This window comes from Antechinus flavipes, chromosome 4 (assembly GCF_016432865.1).
Source record: "Antechinus flavipes isolate AdamAnt ecotype Samford, QLD, Australia chromosome 4, AdamAnt_v2, whole genome shotgun sequence".
In the NCBI taxonomy this organism is placed as follows: Eukaryota; Metazoa; Chordata; class Mammalia; order Dasyuromorphia; family Dasyuridae; genus Antechinus; species Antechinus flavipes.
In genome coordinates this window covers 193,907,972-193,929,415 of record NC_067401.1, presented here as the reverse complement: position 1 = coordinate 193,929,415, position 21,444 = coordinate 193,907,972, and the positions used below count along the sequence as shown (strand labels likewise).

Here is a 21,444-nt window from a genome sequence, read left to right as displayed (position 1 = left end):
CAGAAAGGAGTACACTTTCTTCTTGGCAGTTCATGGAACCTATACAAAAACTGGCCCTCTATTAGGACATAAAGACCTCAAAATCAAATGCAGAAAGGCAGAATGAATAAATGCATTCTTTCAGATCACCATACAATAAAAATTACATCCAATAAAAGGCCAGGGGAAAATAGACCAAAAAGAAATTGGAAACTAAATAATCTCATCCTAAAGAAGAATGGGTAAAAAGCAAATCATAGACACAACAGCTTCATTCAAGAGAATGACAATAATAAGACAATATACTAAAACTTGTGGAATGTAGCCAAAGTGGTAATAAGGGGAAATTTTATATCTCTAGATGTTTACTTGCATAAAACAGAGAAAGAGAAGATCAATGAATTGGGCTTGCAACTAAAAAAGCTAGAAAAAGAACAAATTAACCACACACACCCCCACCCCCCCAGGCAAACACCAAACTTGAAATTCTAAAAATAAAAGATCAATAAAATTGAAACAAACAAAAAACAAACAAACAAAAAAAAACTATTGAATTAATAAATAAAACTAAGAGTTAGTTTTATGAAAAAACCAATGAAATAGATAAACTTTTGGCAAATTTGATTAGAAAAAGGAAAGAGGAAAATCAAATTGTTAGTCTCAGAAATGAAAAGGAAGAACTTTCCACCAATGAAGAGGAAATTAGAGCAATTATTAGGAGTTACTTTGCCCAACTTTATGACAATAAATTTGATAACCTAAGTGAAATGGAGAAATACCTACAAAAAATATAGATTACCTAGATTACTAGAAGGGGAAATAAATTACTTAAATAGTCCCATTTTAGAAAAAGAAATAGAACAAGCTATTAATCAATTCCCTAAGAAAATATCCCCAGGATCAGATGGATTTATATGTGAATTTTACCAAACATTTAAAGAACAATTAACTCCAATATTATGTAACTATTTGAAAAAATAGGGAATGAAGGATTCCTACCGAATTCCTTTTTTGAAACAAACATGGTAGTAATACCTAAACCAGGTAGGATGAAAACAGAGAAAGAAAATTATTGACCAATTTCCCTAATGAATGTTGATGTAAAAATCTTAAATAAAATGTTAGCAAAGAGATTACATAAAATCATCCTCCCGGATAATACACCATGACCAAGTAGGTTTAACCAGGAATGCAGGACTGATTCAATATTTTTTAAAAAACCAAACCTATTAGCATAATTGACTACATCAATAACCAAATTAAGAAAAACCATATGAGTATCTCATGCAGATGATGCAGAAAAAGCATTTGATAAAATCCAACATCCATTCCTATTAAAAACACTTGAGAGTATAGGAATAGATGGACTTTTCCTTCAAATAGTCAGTAGCATCTATTTAAAACCATCAACAATCATCACAGATAATGGATAAACTGGAACCATTCCCAATAAGATCAGGGGTGAAACAAGGTTGCCCACTATCACCATTACTATTCAATATTGTATTAGAAATGCTAGCTTTGGTAATTAAGAGAAGAAAAGAAATTAAAAGAATTAGAGTAGGCAATGAGGAAACTAAATTATCACTCTTTGCAGATGATATGATGGTATACTTAGAGGATGCTTGAGAATCAACTAAAAAATTATTAGAAATAATCCACAACTTTAGCAAAGTTGCAAGATACAAAATAAATCCACATAAGTCATCAGCATTTTTATACTTTGCTAACAAAATCCAACAGCAAGAGTTAAAAAAAAAAAAAAAAAAAAAAGGAGAAATTCCAATGAAAATAAATGTTGCTAGTATAAAATATTTGGGAATATATCTGCCAAGGGAAAGTCAGGAACTATATGAGCAAAACTACAAAACACTTTCCACACAAATAAAGTCAGATCTAAACAACTGGAAAAATATCAAGTGCTCTTAAAATAGATCGGGTGAATATAATAAAGATGACAATACTACCTAATCTATTTAGTACTATACCAATCAAACTCCCAAGAAACTATTTTACTGACCTAGAAAACACGACAACAAAATTCATCTGGAAAAACAAAAAGTCAAGAATTTCAAAGGTATTAATGAAGAAAAAAGCAAATGAAGGTGGCCCAGCTGTACCAGATCTAAAACTATATTATAAAGCAGCAAATCAAAACCATTTGGTACTGGTTAAGAAATAGAGAAGTTGATCACTGGAGTAGGTTAGCTTCACAGAACAAAATAGTCAATGACTATAGCAACCTAGTATTTGACAAACTCAAAGGCCCCAGCTTTTGGGATAAGAATTCACTATTTGACAAAAACCGCTGGGAAAATTGGAAACTGGTATGGCTAAAAGTAGGAATAGACCACATCTAATCATATACCAAGATAAGGTCAAAATGGGTTCATGATCTAGACATAAAGAATGATACTATAAACAAACTAGAAGAACATAGGATAGTTTACCTTTCAGATTTGTGGAGGAGGAAGGAATTTGTGATCAAAGAACAACTAGAGATCATTATTGATCACAAAATAGATTTTGATTATATTAAGCTAAAAAGTTTTTGTACACACAAAACTAATGCAGACAAGATTAGAAGGGAAGCAATAAACTAGGAAAATATTTTTACCTTCAAAGGTTCTAATAAAGGCCTCATTTTCTAAAATAGATAAGAGAACTGATTCAAATTTATAATAGTTCAAACCACTCTCCAACTGATAAATGGTCAAAGGGTATGAACAGACATTTTTCAGATGAAAAAACTGAAATTATTTGTAGTCATATGTAAAGGTGCTCCAAATCACTATTGATCAGAGAAATGCAAATTAAGACAACTCTGAGATAGCCAATCTGATAGATGTGTAGTGATAAGATGATAGGAAAGATAATGAATTTTGGAGGGGATGTGAGAAAACTGAGACATTGTTTATGGAACTGTGAATGGATCCAGCAATTCTGGAGAGCAATTTGGAACTATACTCAAAAAGTTATCCAACTGTGCATACCCTTTGATCCAGAAGTACTACTACTGGGCTTATATCCCAAAGAGATATTAAAGAAGGGAAAGGGACTTGTATATGCAAAAATGTTTGTGGCAGCCCTTTTCGTAGGGGCTAGAAACTGGAAAATGAATGGATACCCATCAGTTGGAGAATGGCTGGGTAAATTGTGGTATATGAATGTTCTGTAAGAAATGACCAGCAGGATGATTTCAGAAAGGCCTGGAGAGACTTACATGAACTGATGCTAGGTGAAATGAGCAAAACCAGGAGATTATTATACACGGCAACAAAAAGATTATATGATGATCAATTCTGATGGATGTGACTCTCTTCAACAATGAGATGATTCAAACCAGTTCCAATTGTTCAGTGATGAAGAGAGCCATATACACCCAGAGAGAAGCCTGTGGGAATTGAGTGTGACTACAACATAGCATTCTCACTCTTTCTGTTGATGTCTGCTTGCATTTTGTTTTCTTTCTCAATTTTTTTCTTGTGAAGCAAGATACTGTATAAATATGTATGTGTGTATATATATATATATATATATAATATATATATATATATATATATATATATATATATATATAGGATTTAACATATATTTTGACATATTTAACATACATTGGACTACCTGCCATGTAGGGGAGAGGGTGGGAGGAAGGAAGGAAAATTTGGAACAGATGGCTTTGCAAGTGTCAGTGTTGAAAAATTACCCATGCATGTTTTGTAAATAAAAGGCTTTAATAAAAATACATACATATATATGTACATACAAAGTAATTTTAGTAGGGAAGGCTCAGTATAGACTGCATATAAAGGTGGTGACTGAGCTGAGTGATACAGGAAACTAGGGATTTGAAGAGACAAAAAGAGAGTGCATTTCAAGCATGGGCACAGTCAGTGCCAAGGCATGGAGATAGAACCGTGCCATGAGACAAAGATAGCTCAGAAAGGTTAGTTTGCTTGGACTAGAAACTATGGAAAGGAGAATAATGTATAACAATGTTGAAAAAGTAAGTGAAAAGTATGAGAGATAGGACAGTGAACTGGAAAAAATAAAAATCCAAACAATTTTGAGTTTTCACTTTACAATCAGTAAAAATGACCAAGAATGGGAGTGGTCAGTGTTGAAATTGTTTATGGAAAGATAGACATAATAATGCTCCACTGGTAGAGCTGTGAATTGGTCCAATCATTCTGAAAAGCAAATTGGAATTATGTAAAGAAATGATTAAACTATCTATACTCTTTGACCCAAAAATTAATTTCATTAGTAGGTAAATGATAAAAAAGCCTCATACACCAAAATTTATAGCAGTACTTTTTTGTAGTTGTAAAGAACTAGAAACACAGTAGATGCTCATCAATTGGGGAATCGGTAAAAACAAGTCTTGGTACATGCATCTAATGGAATACTGCTATGTAGTAAGAAGTGATAAACACAAAAAAGAGTGGGAAAACTTATGCCAATGGAGACAAAATAAAATAAGCTAAACAAGGAAAACAATATACATGATGACTGGATCAAACCGGAAGAACAGCAACAATAAAACCATCTATATTGAATGCTGCAAGGTTATAATGACCAAGATTGGCCCTCACAAAAAGATATGGGAAGTTATCTCCCTTTGGAAAACATTTGACTAGAGGCAAGGAACAGAGTTGTAGAACATATATCACATTTAGTTGATATCTTGGTAATTTTTATTTTTTCCTCCCTTGTTTTTCTTTTCTTCTAGTTATTGTTAAAAAGGATGGCACTCTAAGTGGGAGGGAGAGGAAAATGTAAGTGCTATAAAAATAAAAGATAGTAATACAATTTTAAAACAAAAAGAGAGAAGATTGGACTAAATGGCTTTCAAGGTCCCTACTAGTTCTAAATTTATGATTTCAAATCCCCAGGCTTAAACATATTCTTTTTCCCATACCTAGAAAGGAAATAATTTTGGTTTGAAAGCTGTAACTGCCACCTTCTCTAACTTGGTTGGATCATACACTTAGCCTCCTTAACAGGCTAAGTCAGCTGTGCAGTTCCTCTTCTCTCAGAAAGCTAAATTCATCTCTTAGAAATGCTACTGGCAGGCAGGCCCAGGAGGCATTTCAAAGGCAGTTTCCTCGCTATGAAAAGCAGCTCTTTTAACATTCTTTAAGTGTTTAACAGCCTTTGGTAAATAAATTTTTTTCTACTTTATGAAACCAGTCATGGGGCACAGAAAACATTCATGTACAAGTTGTCAACAATTCTGTAACAGCTCTGTTAGAAAGTCATTAGATCCCAATATCCTATGTCATAATCTCTAAATTCTTTCTCCTCCTTTAGCACTCCTATTTTCTCTCAACAACAAACTCTCACAAACCCTGAGAATGTGGGATGGGCAGAACTCATGCCCTAGAGGAAGGATTTGCTCTTTCATGAGAATAGAGTAAATACATTCATGTGGCAGGTGGGGGATGAAACATCCCCTATGTCAGTATGCTTCTACCAAACTCTTTCCACCCCCAATCCCCAATCTGACATATGGTCCAGCAATAGGACACAGCTGCTCCAAAATTCTAGGTCTTTCCTCTTTCTCCCCAGGACTTAGAGAACATATACTAATGCTTCTCACATTCCCAGGGAATGAGATAGTCATTACTGCAACGAGATGAAGGGATCCAAATATTTTGAAATAGCATGTCACTTATGAGTTGTATGTGCCTCTTTAAGTCTTGTGCCAATGGAGTCTGAAGTCCTAACAATTAACTGTTAATGGATTAGACTTGCATCAATATGTAAGGAAACTCTAAAATGTAAGAGGGAGGGGAGAATAGGGAATGGGCTTGGGGGAGACACTCAGTACAGGAAGAGAATATATCTTTCAGCAGAACCACTCCCTGCCAGTCCCATAAGTCAATGCATTGAGCTATCTCATAGACTTCAACTAACCTAGTACATAAACCAAGTATTCTAGAGACAAATACATTATGAATCGAAGGCAGCCTTACCTCATCCCACTCTGAGGCAAAAGATGGTGACTTTTCTAGCCGCTTCTTCCCAATGCTGCAGTTGGACAAGGACTCACTCCTACTCCCCATTGTGGTATCTTCTGTTGGTGAGCAGGTCAGGAGATCAGAGTCTGACTTGGACAAACTGCGGCTGAGTTTAAGTTCAGCTTTTGGTCTGCTAGAGGGAGGGGCCCAACTCCTGGTCCCAGTCCAGTCTCCTGCTTCCTCGGCACCACCAGGGTGTTGAGATATCTCATGCATCAAAGTTTCAGGGTCCAATTGGCTGTGGCTGGTGGGCAGGCCAGCTGAATAACCCAGTTTCTTATTTTGGTCAGAAAGGCTGGGCTGGGTGGATCCAGGAGTGTGCAAAGCAGCATCCTCCAACTGCATAGCAGCTTTGTAACTTGTGCCCTGTCTGGATGACCCTTCAGAATCACCCTGGCTCACAGTGGAAAGAAGCTGGAAAGGGTCCTCACTGATTTCACACACTGGAGAAGAGCCATGCAGCAGACCTGAGAACTGCTCTGGGACCTGCCCGTCTAGTCCCTCTGCAGAGTCCTGGCTCCGGCTGCTGCTGCTCCTCCCGTGGTCTAGAGTAGATGAAGAAAGAGAAATAAAAAAATTAAACTCAGCAAAAGACAATGAAGTCACAAGTTTCTCAGTAAGAGGGGGTAGGGAAACAGGATGGAGACTTAAAGGCAGAAAAAGCAAAGAAAAGGGAGAAAAAGAGAGAGAACAGTTCTGTATTGTTCTCAATGTTCAATTTGTACCCAAAGTCACTGCATTTATGAAATTCCAAACACTGGCCTGATTTATGCAATCTGGAAGCTTTCCTTGTTGTTTTATTTCTGTGACCATTAACAATCAGACCTTGCTATATAAGGCCTGAAGAGGTACTAACAATATCCTACAGAGAAAATATAAATGAAAGTATCAGAACATGAGAGAGGGAGAATGAAAGTAAGAGTGTGAGAGAAAGTATGAGGGGAGGGGGGGGAAGGAAGGGAGAGGAGGGAGATTGAGGGGAGGAGAATGCAGTTCTTACTAGGACTGGCTAACTAGCAACACTGACTCCTGGAACATCTGACACATTTCCATAAAGGCAAAAGTATTATTTAGAGTCACCCTCCCTTCCTTTGGCAAAGAAAGTCAGAGAAAAGTTGGAGGCCATGATACACAACCTGCAACTTCTGGAATGCCTCAACCTAAATGTTCAAAACAAAACAGCAGAGAAATAACTATTTCCTTCCTCAAGGGATTGGGAACTCCACGCCTCATCCTTCCTCGGCAAGCACAGACTTAAGAATGTGAGTATTTCACTCCCTTCAAATCCTCCCAGTTGCTCCTATTTGTTTAGGTTTAACCTTAACTGATACCACTGAAAACAAAATGGTCTAATTTGTCAATGCCAGGACACATTTGCTGTCCTCTGAACATCTCCTGCATGCCCCAGAAACACTATGCTATTAGTTCATGCAGTCAAGTACTACAGGATATCAAATACCAACTGTTTCAGACTGCCAACTGGAATACGCTGGCAATACCACCACCACCCAAAGACCTCCCCCACCTTAACTTGAGCCTAAATAAGATTTTAATGTTTTCAGAAGAAAAGAATTAAGGATATCAGGCAAGAAGGCAGATCTTAAAATGGTTATCAGTGACATAAATGATATACATTTGAAAGGAGTGTTTTAATGCTCATAAGTTTACTAAACTTAAAAAGTAAAAAGCAAGCCTTCAGGGTAAATATCAACTAGTCTGAAAAAACTTAAAGGTAAAATCAAATTATTTAGAGCTGAAAAAGACTTTGCTGCTGTTATGCAGTCATAACTGACTGACCCTTTGGACCACAGCACACCAGACTTTTCTATCCTTCACTATCTCTCAAAATCTGTCCAAGTTGGTGTTCATTGTTTCCATGACTATCTATCTTATTCTTTGCCATCTCTTTTTCATTTTGTCTTCAATCTTTCCCAGCATTATAATGTCTTTTCCAATGATTTCTGTCTTCTCATTATATAGTCAAAGTATTTAAGCTTTAGCTTCAGTATTTGACCTTCCAATAAATAGCCTGAATTAATTTCTTTAAGTATTGACTGATTTAATTTCCTTGCTATCCAAGAGATTCTCATAAACCTTCTCCAGAACATAATTCGAAAGCATCAATTCTGCAGTCTATTCCTTACAGTCCAACTCTCACAGTCATATATTGCTAATGAAAAAAACCACAGCTTTGACTACACCTTTGTTGGTAAGGTGATGTCTCTGCTTTTTAGTATACTATCCAGGTTTGCCATTGCTTTCCTTCCAAGAAGCAAGCATCTTTTAATTTCATGGCTGCAGTGATCTGAGCCCAAGAATATAAATCTGACACTAATTCCATTTCTTCTCCATCTCTTTGCCTGTGATGTCAAATTTGCATTTGGCATCAAATTTTGCAGTTGTCAAAATTTCTAGGTTTTTTTACATTAAGCTTTAAGCCAGCCTTTATACTCTTCTCTTTTACTCTCATTAAGAGCTTCTCAATTCCTCCTTAGTAGAGTATCATCTGAGTAGTATCATCTGCATATCTTAGATGATTAATATTTCTCCTGGCAATTTTAAAATCCTATCTTTAATTCATTCATTCCAGAATTTCACATGATGTACTCTGCAAATAAGTTAAATAAAATGACAATACACAGCCTTGTTGTATTTCTTTTTCAATCTTAAACCAATAAACTTTACCATGTTTGGTTCTGACTATTGCTTCTCGAACCATACACAAGTTTTTCAGGAGACAAGTAAGATGATCTGATACTCTCATCTCTTTGAGGACTTGCCACATTTGTTGTGATCCACATAGTCAAAGACTTTAGTGTAGTCAATAAAGCAGAAGTAGATGTTTTTCTGGAACTCTCTTGATTTCTCCAACATTTGATAAATATTTTAAATAATTAATAAATAAATAATTTAAACATCCCTTGGCATTGCTTTTCTTTAGGAATGGGATGTAAATTGATCTTTTCCAATCCAATGGTCACTGCTGTGAAATTTGTTGGCATATTGAAAACTTAACACCATCTCTGGTTTTAAATAGCTCAGCTAGAATTGTATTACTAGTTCTATCCATAATGTTAATGTTTCCAATGGTCCCCTTGATTTCACTCTCCAGGATGTCTGACTCTAGATCAATAACCACACCATCATGGTTGCTGGATCTTTCTTATATAATTCTTAATCTCTTTTGCTTCTGTTCAATTTCTACTCATTTCATTTTTAATCATGCTCATTTTTGCATCAAATGTTCCTTTGAAAATGCTATTTTTTTCTTTTTTTAAATAGCTTTTTATTTACAAGTTATATGCATGGGTAATTTTACAGCATTGACAATTGCCAAACCTTTTGTTCCAATTTTTCCCCTTCTTCCCCCCATCCCCTACCCTAGATGTCAGGATGACCAATACATGTTAAATATATTAGAGTATATATTAAATACAAAATAAATATGTTTTTTGCTATATAAAAAACATTATTTTGCTGTATAAAAAGAATCGGACTCCAAAATATTGTACAGGAAATCTAAAATGCAGGCAGGCAAAAATATAGGAATTGGGAATTCGATGTAGTGGTTCTTAGTCATCTCCCAGAGTTCTTTCGCTGGGTGTAGCTGGTTCAGTTCATTACTGCTCCATTAGAACTGATTTGGTTCATCTCATTTGCTGATGATGGCCAGGTCCATCAGAACTGATCATCATAAAGTACTGTTGCTGAAGTACATAATGATCTCCTGGCCCTGCTCGTTTCACTCAGCATGAGTTTGTGTAAGTCTCTCCAGGCCTTTCTGAAATCATCCTGTTGGTCGTTTCTTACCAAACAATAATATTCCATATTATTCATATACTACTATTTACTCAGCCATTCTCCAATTGATGGGCATCTACTCAGTTTCCAGCTTCTGGCCACTACAAAGAGACCTGCCACAAACATTCTTGCACATACAGGTCCCTTTCCCTTCTTTAAGATCTTTTTGGGGTATAAGCCCAGTAGTAACAATGCTGGAGCAAAGGCTATGCACAGTTTGATAACTTTTTGAGCATAGTTCCAAATCACTCTCCAGACTGGCTGGATGTATTCACAATTCCACCAACAATGTATTAATGTCCCTGTTTTCCCACATCCCCTCTAACATTCTGCATTATCTTTCCCTGTCATTCTAGCCATTCTGGCAGGTGTGTAGTGGTATCTCAGAGTTGTCTTAATTTGTATTTCTCTGATTAATAATGACTTGGAGCATCTTTTCATATGGCTCGATATAGTTTCAATTTCTTCATCTAAGAATTGTCTGTTCATATCCTTTGACCATAAATTGGAGAATGGCTTGATTTTTTTTATAAATTAGAGTCAATTCTCTATATATTTTGGATATGAGGCCTTTATCAGAACCTTTGACTGCAAAAATGTTTTCCCAGTTTATTGCTCCCCTTCTAATCTTGTCTGCATTAGTTTTGTTTGTACAAAAACTTTTCAATTTGATATAATCAAAATTTTCTATTTTGTGATCAGTAATGATTTCTAGTTCTTCTTTGGTCATAAATTATTTCCTCTTCCACAGGTCTGAGAGGTAACCTATCCTGTTTTCCTCTAATTTATTTGTAATCTCATTCTTTATGCCTAGGTCATGAACCCATTTTGACTTTATCTTGTTGTACGGTGTTAAGTGTGGGTCAATACCTAGTTTCTGCCATACTAGTTTCCAATTTTTTCAGCAATTTTTGTCAAACAGTGAGTTCTTATCCCAAAAGCTGGGGTCTTTGGGTTTGTCAAACATTAAAGTATTAAGGTTATTGACTGTTTTGTCCTTTGAACCCAACCTATTCCACTGATCAACTAATCTATTTCTTAGTCAATATCAAATGGTTTTGGTGAACGCTGCTTTAATATAATTTTAGATCTGGTACAGCTAGGCCACCTTCATTTTTTTTTTTCATTAATGCCCTTGAAATTCTTGACCTTTTGTTTTTCCATATGAACTTAGTTATTTTTTCTAGGTCATTAAAATAGTTTTTTGGGAGTCTGATTGGTATAGCGCTAAACAAATAGATTAGTTTAGGTAGTATTGTCATCTTTATTATATTTGCTCGCCCTATCCAAGAGCATTTAATATATTTCCAATTGATTAGATCAGACTTTATTTTTTTCAAAGACATCTGTCATTCTATTGTTTTCTTCTAGTTTTCTGCATTGCTCAGTCCTCTCTTCTTGTTACTCCTCTTCAGGTCTAAAAACCTATGATTATATGATAGCAATTACAATTCAGACCTTGTGAAGTCCAATACTTCCTGGGGAATTGGGAGAATCAGATGCCCAGGTGCCCGGATTGAATTTGGAGTTACTCTGTTTCTACCATACATATTATGATATTATACCCACAATGCAAACTGGCTCTATGGTTACTATTTCCACAATTCCAATTCTCATCATCACAATGCCACCCAAAGAACCCAATCTCAACCATCCACTTTGTCTTGAATTTCACAATTGAGGAATAGATAAGAAAAATTACAAAGTAAGTAGCATCTCTTATAAAAACAGAATCCCAATGCATAGGAAGAAGGGCTGACACCTCAAGCTAGACCACTCACAAGCTACAGTTTTTCCAAATCAACCTTTATCAGAAAAATACTAGGGATCACTTTGAATAAAAATTAATGAATTAGGATGGAAAACTTGAGCTATTATCCTTGAAATCTGAATACTCAAGACAACCCTGTTAATCCCCACACTCCCAAGAAAGGCAATTCTGTTGCACATGTTTAACATATATTGGATTACTTGTTATCTAAGGGAGGGGGGATAGAGGGAAGATAAGAAGAAAAAATCTGGAACACAAGGTTTTGGAAGGGTGAATGTTGAAAACCATCTATGCATATATTTTGAAAATAAAAAACTAAAAATAAATAATTTTGTCTTCTGTGAATCACTAAGTTTTTGGCAAGTCTACAAGGCTAATAAAAAGGGCCAGTCAATTAGTTCCACTTATATTCTACTCATTCAAAGTTACCCACAAATATATATTCTGTCTTTGCCTGCATGAAAGACGTGAACTTTTCTAGAATGCCTGTTACATCATTTCAGACTGACAAAAGTCTCCCTCATGGAGAAAAGTTAGAAGATTTGTACGTAAGTATGAATAACACATCTCTAGAGATTTTATTTTTAATTTTAATTTTTTTAATTTTTTAATAGCTTTTTATTTACAAGTTATATGTATGGGTAATTTTACAGCATTGATAATTGCCAAACCTTTTGTTCCAATTTTCCCCCCCTTCTCCACCCCCCTCCCCTAGATGGCAGGATGACCAATACATGTTAAATATGTTAACGTATAAATTAGATACCCAATAAGTATACAATCTCTAGAGATTTAAAAAAAAAAATCTTTGATCACTATTCTAAAATGTCTTAATCCCTAAAAGTTGTTGGTTCACAATAAAGAACTGCCATATATGTTTCATAATTGATTGGGTTCCACAAAACTCTAAACTAAAATGGGTCAAACTTTTAAGTTAAGTTGCACAATGATGCATGGCTAATGAAGGAAGAACATTTTTGCTCTGGGGCTAACAGAAAAATTCAGAATAAGGAGGAAACAGGAAGTCATAAATAACTGGAGATTGGCCAGAAGAGTTAAATGCTGAAAACTACCTTTCTCCATATTTCACAGGAACTTCCTATTGCTTACAGATAAGTGACATTTACAAGTCACTGAACCAGGTGGCATAGTAGATAGAATTGTGGACATGAATCCAAATCCAGCCTTTGACTTTAAGTCTTTGACCCCCAAACAAGTCACTTAACTATCTGCCTTAGGGTTTTCTTTTAATATATTAAGATGCTATCTATGATAGCATCTACCTCCCAGAATCTTTGTGAGAATAAAATGAGATACTTATAAAGTGCTCTGCAAACTTTGTTATCTACAAAGTTTTATCAAAATGCCAGCTATAGTTATTACTATTCTATCAACTAAATGCTGTTCAACAATAAAAGCATTTTTGGTCACAGAAGCATGGCTCTCATTTCTCTTTATCATCTTCCAGTTCTTAGTTTACTTCTTCCTCCATGTTTCTACAACTGAAAAAGCTCATTAGTTTTTCTGGTGCTGTGCAGCAAAGCAGTTAAGCAATGATCATGCCCTCTAGGTGGGCCCAGAATTTTACCAACAGGGCCACTGCTGATGCTTACTCTGTACACTAACAAGGATAGCTCTGTCCCATAGCCACACATTCAAGTCTTATTAATGAAGAAAGAGAAAGAGATGCCAAGATCTCAAAACCACACAGATGCAAAGGAGGAAGTTTATAGGATGGAAAAAAAGAAAATGTGTATGGAAGACAGGAATTGGATGAGAAGAGGAATTTCTGTAGGCCATAATGATGCAGGAAAGATTCCTTTCTTTGTGATTCCCAACCCCACCTAGTTAATGTAATTATCCTTTAACTCCCAAATCCTGGTCCCTTTGTATTCTGATAGAAGATTCGGACCTGTCCCAGCCCCCATCCGGATCTGAACCAACTTTGGGGCTACACCCAAAAGCCCCTCTAGCTAAATCTCCCATTAGAAAAGGGACGTGCTGGGACCCCTCTTTGCAGAGGTCCCAAACATGCTAGCCATGTCAGGACTCTGTCCACTGGATCCTCTGTGAAGGTAGAGATAAGGAGGGCACCGATTTCCTTAACTATGCTTTAATCTTACTTTCAAACCCAATAATAAACCTCTTTTATCAATCTAGCTTTTGGGCTGATAAATGCCTTTACTGGGGACTCGCAAGCTACTTGACCTCATTACCCAGGCATGGGCTTTGTCGATAAAAAGTTATAATCCTTGCACGGAATCCAAAGGGGGTTGGCAGAGGAGCTTTGTTTGATTCCCTGTACCAAATCTGCTACTAGATCTCAACTAAACCCTAATTTCATTTAGGTAACCCAAATCTAGACCTCATCAATAAGACTGTTGTAAAAGTTAACCACAAATACTTTTTATAGAGTAGAGGAATGTATGTATGAGATGGAAAGGACATGCTATATGTTTTCATAAATTTAGAATCTACCAAGATGTTCCCTTTAAAAAAGATCTAAATATATCTGAAAAAGTTCTCAAGAGGATTTGACATTCTCTTATGAAGCAGTAATGATCAAAATTATTTGTTATTGATTGAAAAACAGCAAAGTTGATCAATTCTTATAGCCTAAGTAAGCAAGATCTAAAAGTAATCAAACATAGCAATAACGTGGTGTTCAATAAATCTTAGGTTAACTACTACTGGAGTAAGGACTTCCTGTTAAACAAAAATTGTTAAGAAAATTATATCAAGGATTTAATAAAAGCATACCCTGTGATTGAAGAATTTGATTCTTCAGGTCAACAAAGGAGAAGATACGCTACTTTTGATGTGGAAATTATCAAAGGTTTGAAAAAAAGTTGCACTCTTTCTTTATGGGGCTACATCATCTTATGTTATTTTTACCTTCTGAATCCAATTCTTCCTGTGCAACAAGAGAACTGTTCGGTTCTGCACACATATATTGTACCTAGAATATACTGTGACATATTTAACATGTAGAAGACTGCTTGCCATCTGAGGGAGGGGTTGGAGGGAGGGAGGGAAAAAGTCGGAACAGAAGTGAGTGCAAGGGATAATGTTGCAAAAAATTACCCAGGCATGGGTTTTGTCGATAAAAAGTTATAATTATTATTTTTTAAATTAGAAAAAAAAATCGATATAAATGTCTGACAACAAAGCTTTCCAAAAAAAAAAACAAAACAAAACAACAACAAAAAAGATGATATTAGAGAATTTGGCTTATGAAATCTTAACCCCTAGTGATTGGAAATCTATACAGCAAGGACATGTTTAAAACCTGAACAAAACTTGTTGTGGCTTTCGGAGTATAGTGAACTTTGTAGAATACAAGTCCAACGAAATAGGCAAACTGGGGTTAATATACCAATCACCTGTGACCAAATAGCAGGTGAAGGTCAGTATGCAGACACTTCAGCACAGATTAATTACCCTTTGATAGCATATGAATAAATTGCTGCTGCTTCTATCAAAGCATGGGGCTCCCTCCTAGGAAAAGATGGAAGTGAAGCCTTCACAAAAATTGAGCAAGGTCCCAATGAATCCTTTGCTGATTATGTGGGACATCTGCAAACAGCTGTCACAAGAACCATTGGAGAAAATGCAGCTACAGGAATTATGATAAGACAACTGGCTAAGGAAAATGCTAATGAGGTTTGTAGAAGAATTATATGGGGACTACACAAAGATGCTCCTTTAGAGGAGATCATAAGATGCTGTGCTACAGTAAGCACAAGACAAGGTCTTTCTTGGCAAGGGACTTCCAGAGACTCATCGATGCTTTCAATGTTTACCACACTTTAATAGGGCATCTGAAAGCTCAATATAGGCATAGAGATAAAGTGAGAGGACAGGGTGGGAGAACAAGACCCAAAACCCCATGTCTAAAATGCAACAGAGGCTTCAACTGACCCAGGGAAAGGCACTGGGGGGGGGGGGGGAGGAGGCTTTAACTCTAAAACCTCAAACAAAAAACAGATGGGCATGATGGCAGCCAAGTTTACACAAAGAGAGTCTTTAAAAGCTCAATCTCTCTGATATGATCAATCAGCAGAGAAACAATCAGATGGAAGAAAGGGATTACAATTGGGGAGAATTGGCTTTTTAACCCAACAGAAGGGCAGTGTCAAGTGCAAGCAACTCTAATGTAAGTGCCAGGTGATGAGGAGAGATTTAGAAAGTAGTGAATGGAAGGGACTATAAAGGTTTAATGCTTGAGGGAAAGAGTTTGCTTGTTTCTGTACAGATGGAGAAGGAATCAGATGGGTGCCAAGGAGCACCTTGAGAGAGACAGAAAAAGAGAAAAACCTCGAAACAAAGAAGACCTAAGAAACATCTGATACTGAAAGAGATGGCTGATAATGAGACTGTCACAGAACTTCAAAACCCACAGGAATCATTGGATTCCTTGAGACATGATAAGACTGATACAGGACTTCAAAACTTGCAGGAATCATTGGATTCCTGACATATGAAGTAAAAGACAATAGATTGGTTTTGGACTATTTCTAGGATTTATGGATATGTATAATTCCTCACGTTATTTGTTATATCACTACTAGCCTGTGTTATATTGTTATGTGCTTATGTAATACCTCCCATGTTGATGAATTTATGTTTATCTGTTTCAAGTGAGACCCTTCAGAAACCCACTAATCTGGTTTAATACCCCATTTTCCTTTGGTTTTCATCTCCCTTCCTGAGACGTCAGGGAGGGCGTGATCACCTCCTTTTATGATGTTTTCACCCCTTTTTTGAGGAGTCAGGGAAGGCGTAATCACCTCCTTTTTTGGGGGTTCTCACCTCCTTGAGAAGTCAGGGAGGTCATGACCACCTATGTTCTAAAACAAAAGAAAGCAGGAGATGTTATGGGCCAGAACTCTGAAACAAAGATTCTTACAAAGTGTTAAGACAGTGGAATTGTTGAGACAATGGTTATCTAGTTTAGCAATGGTTATCTAATTAGCATTTTGCTTAATAGTTCTCTAAGTTCAGTATGATTGATTTAATCTTACAACAAATCATGGTTTCCTAGTGATATAATGATTGGTTTATACTCAGTATGAAGCATATAAGCAGGTTCTGAGAACTAGAGAAGACAAGCAGATTGGAGGCTGAAGCACAAGCCCTTGGACTAAGATTCATTCATCCCATCTCACACCCTGTGGTGGCAGGCTCTCCTCCTTCATTTCTCCACTGAAATCAAGTCCCCTCTGAAAGCCATAAGAAAGCTAGCTGAGCACCAGGTGAAGGAGACAATAAAGACTTTTGGACTTTAACACCTGGCTATTCTTGTGGTTATCACTTTGCTGAAAGGAAGGCTGCTCAAAGACCCCAAGAAAACCAAAGAACATTATAGGAAATGAAGGAAGAAAGCAAAGAAGGTGGATAGATTTGGGATAAGGCCTACAATAATGATGATAATGGCAATAACTGTTATTTATGCAACATTTTAAAGTATGCAAAAATGATCTCTTGATTATCAACAAAAACCTATAAGGCAAATATTTCAATTATTATTAGTCCCATTTTTAAAAATGAGAAACCTGAAGGTCAAAAAGATTAAGCTCATGATCTAGTCACGGCTAATAAATATCAGAGACCCAATTTGAACACAGAGCTTCCCAATTTCAAATTTAGCATATTATCTCCTATACTACCCTGTCTCTTGAAGGAAAAAAAAAAGGGAAAGGGGAAGCAGAAAAGGAATAATCAGAAAAACAGGAAGAGAATTAGGAAAGAGGTGCACCACAGAAATTACAAAGGGAAGATAAAGTGTGACAAAGAGAAAGGTAGTCAACATTTAGAAAATGCAGCAGAAATGTCAATGAGAAAGATGACTTGGAAGAAAAAGAACCACCAGAATTGATAATTACGAAATCACTTGTGACCTTTGAAAGAACAATTCCATTGGTAAGGGTAGATGCTAGACTGCAAGTGTTTGAGAAATACATGAATAGTTAAGCAGTCAACTCTTAAATGTAGTTTTTATTCCCCTGCCACAGCATGTGCTAACTATATGGCCTCACATAAGTTATTTAATACAAAACCTCAATTTCTTCACCTATTAAACAATGACAATAACTGTCCTATCTACTACATAAAATCGTTTTAAGGATTAAATAAAATCACTTATTTGGAAAAAATAAAAACAATTTAAAGCCCTCAACTTTAAACCATGAAGCATTACATAACTGTTTTGGAAGTAGTAGTTCAAAAGTTAAGATCAAAAGATGTTTTGTGCTTTTGTTTTATTTTTTGTTTTTCTTTTAAAGATGGAAAATTTAGGTATGTTTATTCATGAGAGGGAAGGAATCAGCAGAAGGGAACAAACTAAAGATTAATAAGAAGAATAATTTTGCATATTCATTTAAGCTTCATTACCACTTCAATCTTTTATTCCAAAACTTCTTTGTGTAATCTAAGCAGCTAATAAAGGAAGCAGGAGGTACAAATAGAATATAAGTGAAAATTAATAGATAAATTTCCTTTCCATATCGACATTTTTCTTCACTCTAAGAGTAGTAGCAACCCAATAGAAAGCATAATGACTACAAAGCACAGAGCTAGTAGTAAAAATAAAAAGACTTTTAAAAAAAGGGATTGAGAAAAGGGGTTTTCCTTCAACCACTAAGGGACTGTGCATAGGCTCCATAGCCAATAAGGCAGTTAGATGGCATAGCAAACAGAGTGCCAGGCCAAAAGTCAGAAGATTGATTTCAAACCTGGTATCAGACATTTACTAGTAGTAGGACCTTAGGCAAATCACTTACCCCTGTTTGCCTCAATTTCTAAACTATAAAATGAACTAAAGAAGGAAATGGAAAACGACTTCAAATATCTTTACCAAGAAAACCTCAAAAACATTTTGGACATGATTGAATAAAATGACTTCATTTGAGATGACTTCTTTTAGGAGTTAAAAGTACCACTATTTTAATGATCTCAGAATCATTAAAATACTGGACACAACTATCTACAGTCACATGATAATAAGTGTATGGAATGTTTATTAAAAACCTAAATTCTTCTTTTATTTACATTATCACAGCTGGTCATATCCTTCACATCACAATGATTCCAAATTCTTCTACATCCAAATTTTATTCTTCACCACTCATCATCTGATCCTTATTCCCTTCAACCTTTCTTTCTCTGCCCCCTTATCCCCCAAAACATTTAACCTAATTCCAACCAGCCCTTTCATTTTGTCCTCTGGAAGACCTGTTCTATAGGCAACAAACTTTCTTTCATCTTAATTCTTTTATTCTCCCACTCTTTCCATCTACTAATACTTACTAAAATGTGGTTCTTCACTGAAGACTCTTTTGTACTAACTGCCCCTATAGTCATTCTTCTCAGCTGAGGTGGGGGATATATGTTATACAATCTTAACTGGGCCCTCCCTTTTGTTAAGCAATCCTTCTTAATAATCTTTTATCAATTTGCTATTCCACTCTCCACAGAAGTTCTTTCAAATCTTTTCATCCTTCCTCAAACCTCCTATGGCTCCTCTTCCTCCCATCCTCTAAGCAGAGAAACTTGCTTCATATTTTACAGAAAAAAAAAAAAATGAGGTCATTTGCCATGAACTCCCCTTTATTCAATTCCTCATCCTCTTATCATTCAGGTGTCTTTTGCCACTCTCTTGTCTTCCACCAGTCTTACATGACAAAGTAGTCTTACTGCCTAAGACTAATCCCTTTATTTGTTAGTGATCCTATCCTGTCATTCCCACTCTTACAATTATTTTCAAACTCTACTGGCTCATTTTCAACTGCCTACAAATTCTCCCATGTCTCTCCTGTATTGAAAAAACCCTCACTTGACCCCTCTCTATCCCTGCTGTTATCTCTTCTTCCCTCTGTAGCTAAATTCCTCAAAAAAGTTGTCTACAATAGATATTTTGCTTTTTTTCCTCCCACTCTTTTTATTTAGAAAACCGCACTTTATCATTCCACTTAAACTTCTCTTTCCAAAGTTACTAATGATCTTTTAATTACTTCTCAAAGTTACTCAGTCTCAAAACTGCTTACAATCTAAACATTACTTAATGATCTTTATTTAAGTTGACTTCTTTTAGGGGTTAAAAACTATCACTTTTTTAAAAAATTAATTTTTTTTGGCAAGGCATTTGGGATTATGTTACTTTCCCAGGGTCACACACCAAATATGAAGGGTCTTGGGCCACATTTGAACTTGGGTCCTCCTGACATTAGGATCAATGCTCTATTCACTGCACCATCTAGCTGCCCCCAAAAAACTACCATTTCTTTAATGATCTAAGCTTGGGCACTGGAAAGATCCAAAGCCTTACTTGTCAAATCCAGTGGCTTTTTCTTTCATGTCTGCAGCTTCTGATTTCATGACCACTTTCTTTTTGATATTCTCTTTTCTCTAGTTCTCTCCTGGTTTTCTTCCTATCTATCTGGCTACTCACTTTCTATCTCCTTTGATAGACCTTCTTCTTCATCATGCCATCTAAAATAGTATTCTTTAGGATTCTGTCTGAGTCTTCTTCTCTATTCCCTCTCTACTACTTCACTTTAATTACCATTTCTATACTGGTGATTTGAAAATCTACTAATCCTGCCCTAAACTCTGCAGACCTGAAATCTCACATCTCCAAAGCCTTTCAGACATCTCCAAATGGATATGTAGCATATATCTTGAATTCCATATTTTCAAAATAAAAAATCCTACCTTCCCAATTATTGTTGAAGGCAATATCATCCTCCCAAGTCTCTCACTCTCACAACCTAGGAATCATCCTAGATTCCTCATTATCTGTCAACCCACCCATATCCAATCTGCTGCCAAAGCCTGTCAATTTTTTACCTTTGCAACATCTTTTAAATACATTCCTTTCTCTCCTTTGACATTCTCACCAGTCAGCTGCAGACTCTCAGCCTCACTTTCATATAATTCCAGTCTGTTTTGGTGGATATATGTAGGGAAGTATGTTTATGACTGTAAATATATATGTAAACGTGTGATCACTGAAACTTCTCAAGATATCTAGGATTTTACTGACTAGGATTAAGCCCGACAAGCAAATCACTCAGGCTCTTACAGACAGACCAACAATAGGTCCCAAATCAATCTCTTCTTGGTCATTGTTTGGACCTAGATATTGACTCAGAGTGAAAGATTGTTTTGGCCAGAATCCCAGAGAGTCTTCCCCTCCCCTGTTTTTAAGTTTTGTTTGTTTGTTTTTCTTAATTAGATAAAAGTGTCCATTCTTCGCTTCCTTCCTTGATTACCTAGTCAGAATTACTGAACAGATGGGTGACTGCCTCAGTCAAACTGAGGACTATTAAAAACTTTAGCTTAAAAAGGCCAAGGCATCTTCAGTTGTCCTGATCTCTATCTGGCCACTGGACATATATGGCTCCAGAAGAGAAAGTGAAGCAGGTAACTTTGCACAGCCCTCTCTCATTTATATCCAATTCACTTGCGTGTCATGGCATCACCTCCCTGATGTCATAGTTGTTTTCAAGAATGAAGGACAACTATATACCTGTCAGATTGGCTAGAATGACAGGGAAAGATAATGTGGAATCTTGGAGGGGATGTGGGAAAACAGGGACACTGATGCATTGTTGGTAAAATTGTGAAAACATCCAGCCATTCTGGAGAGCAATTTGGAACTATGCTCAAAAAGTTATCAAACTGTGCATAGCCTTTGATCCAGTAGTGTTTCTACTGGGCTTATATCCCAAAGAGATACTAAAGAAGGGAAAGGGACCTGTATGTGCATGAATGTTTGTGGCAGCCCTCTTTGTAGTGGCCAGAAACTGGAAAATGAATGGATGCTCATCAATTGGAGAATGGTTGGGTAAACTGTGGTGTGGTGTTCTT

General features: G+C 36.2%; 1 protein-coding gene across 5 annotated transcripts in view; it reads right to left on the bottom strand.

Moving 5' to 3' along the window:
• Positions 1 to 21,444, bottom strand: part of ANKS1A (ankyrin repeat and sterile alpha motif domain containing 1A) — a 205,469-nt gene that overhangs the window by 87,059 nt on the left and 96,966 nt on the right. For all 5 annotated transcript variants that reach the window (XR_007953469.1, XR_007953470.1, XR_007953471.1 and 2 more), the window contains one exon: positions 5,958 to 6,547. Coding sequence is in view for 1 of the 5 variants with exons in the window: in XM_051996444.1 (XP_051852404.1) it covers positions 5,958 to 6,547 (590 nt within the window). In the remaining 4 variants the exon portion in view is untranslated. The remainder of the gene's footprint in view (positions 1 to 5,957; positions 6,548 to 21,444) is intronic.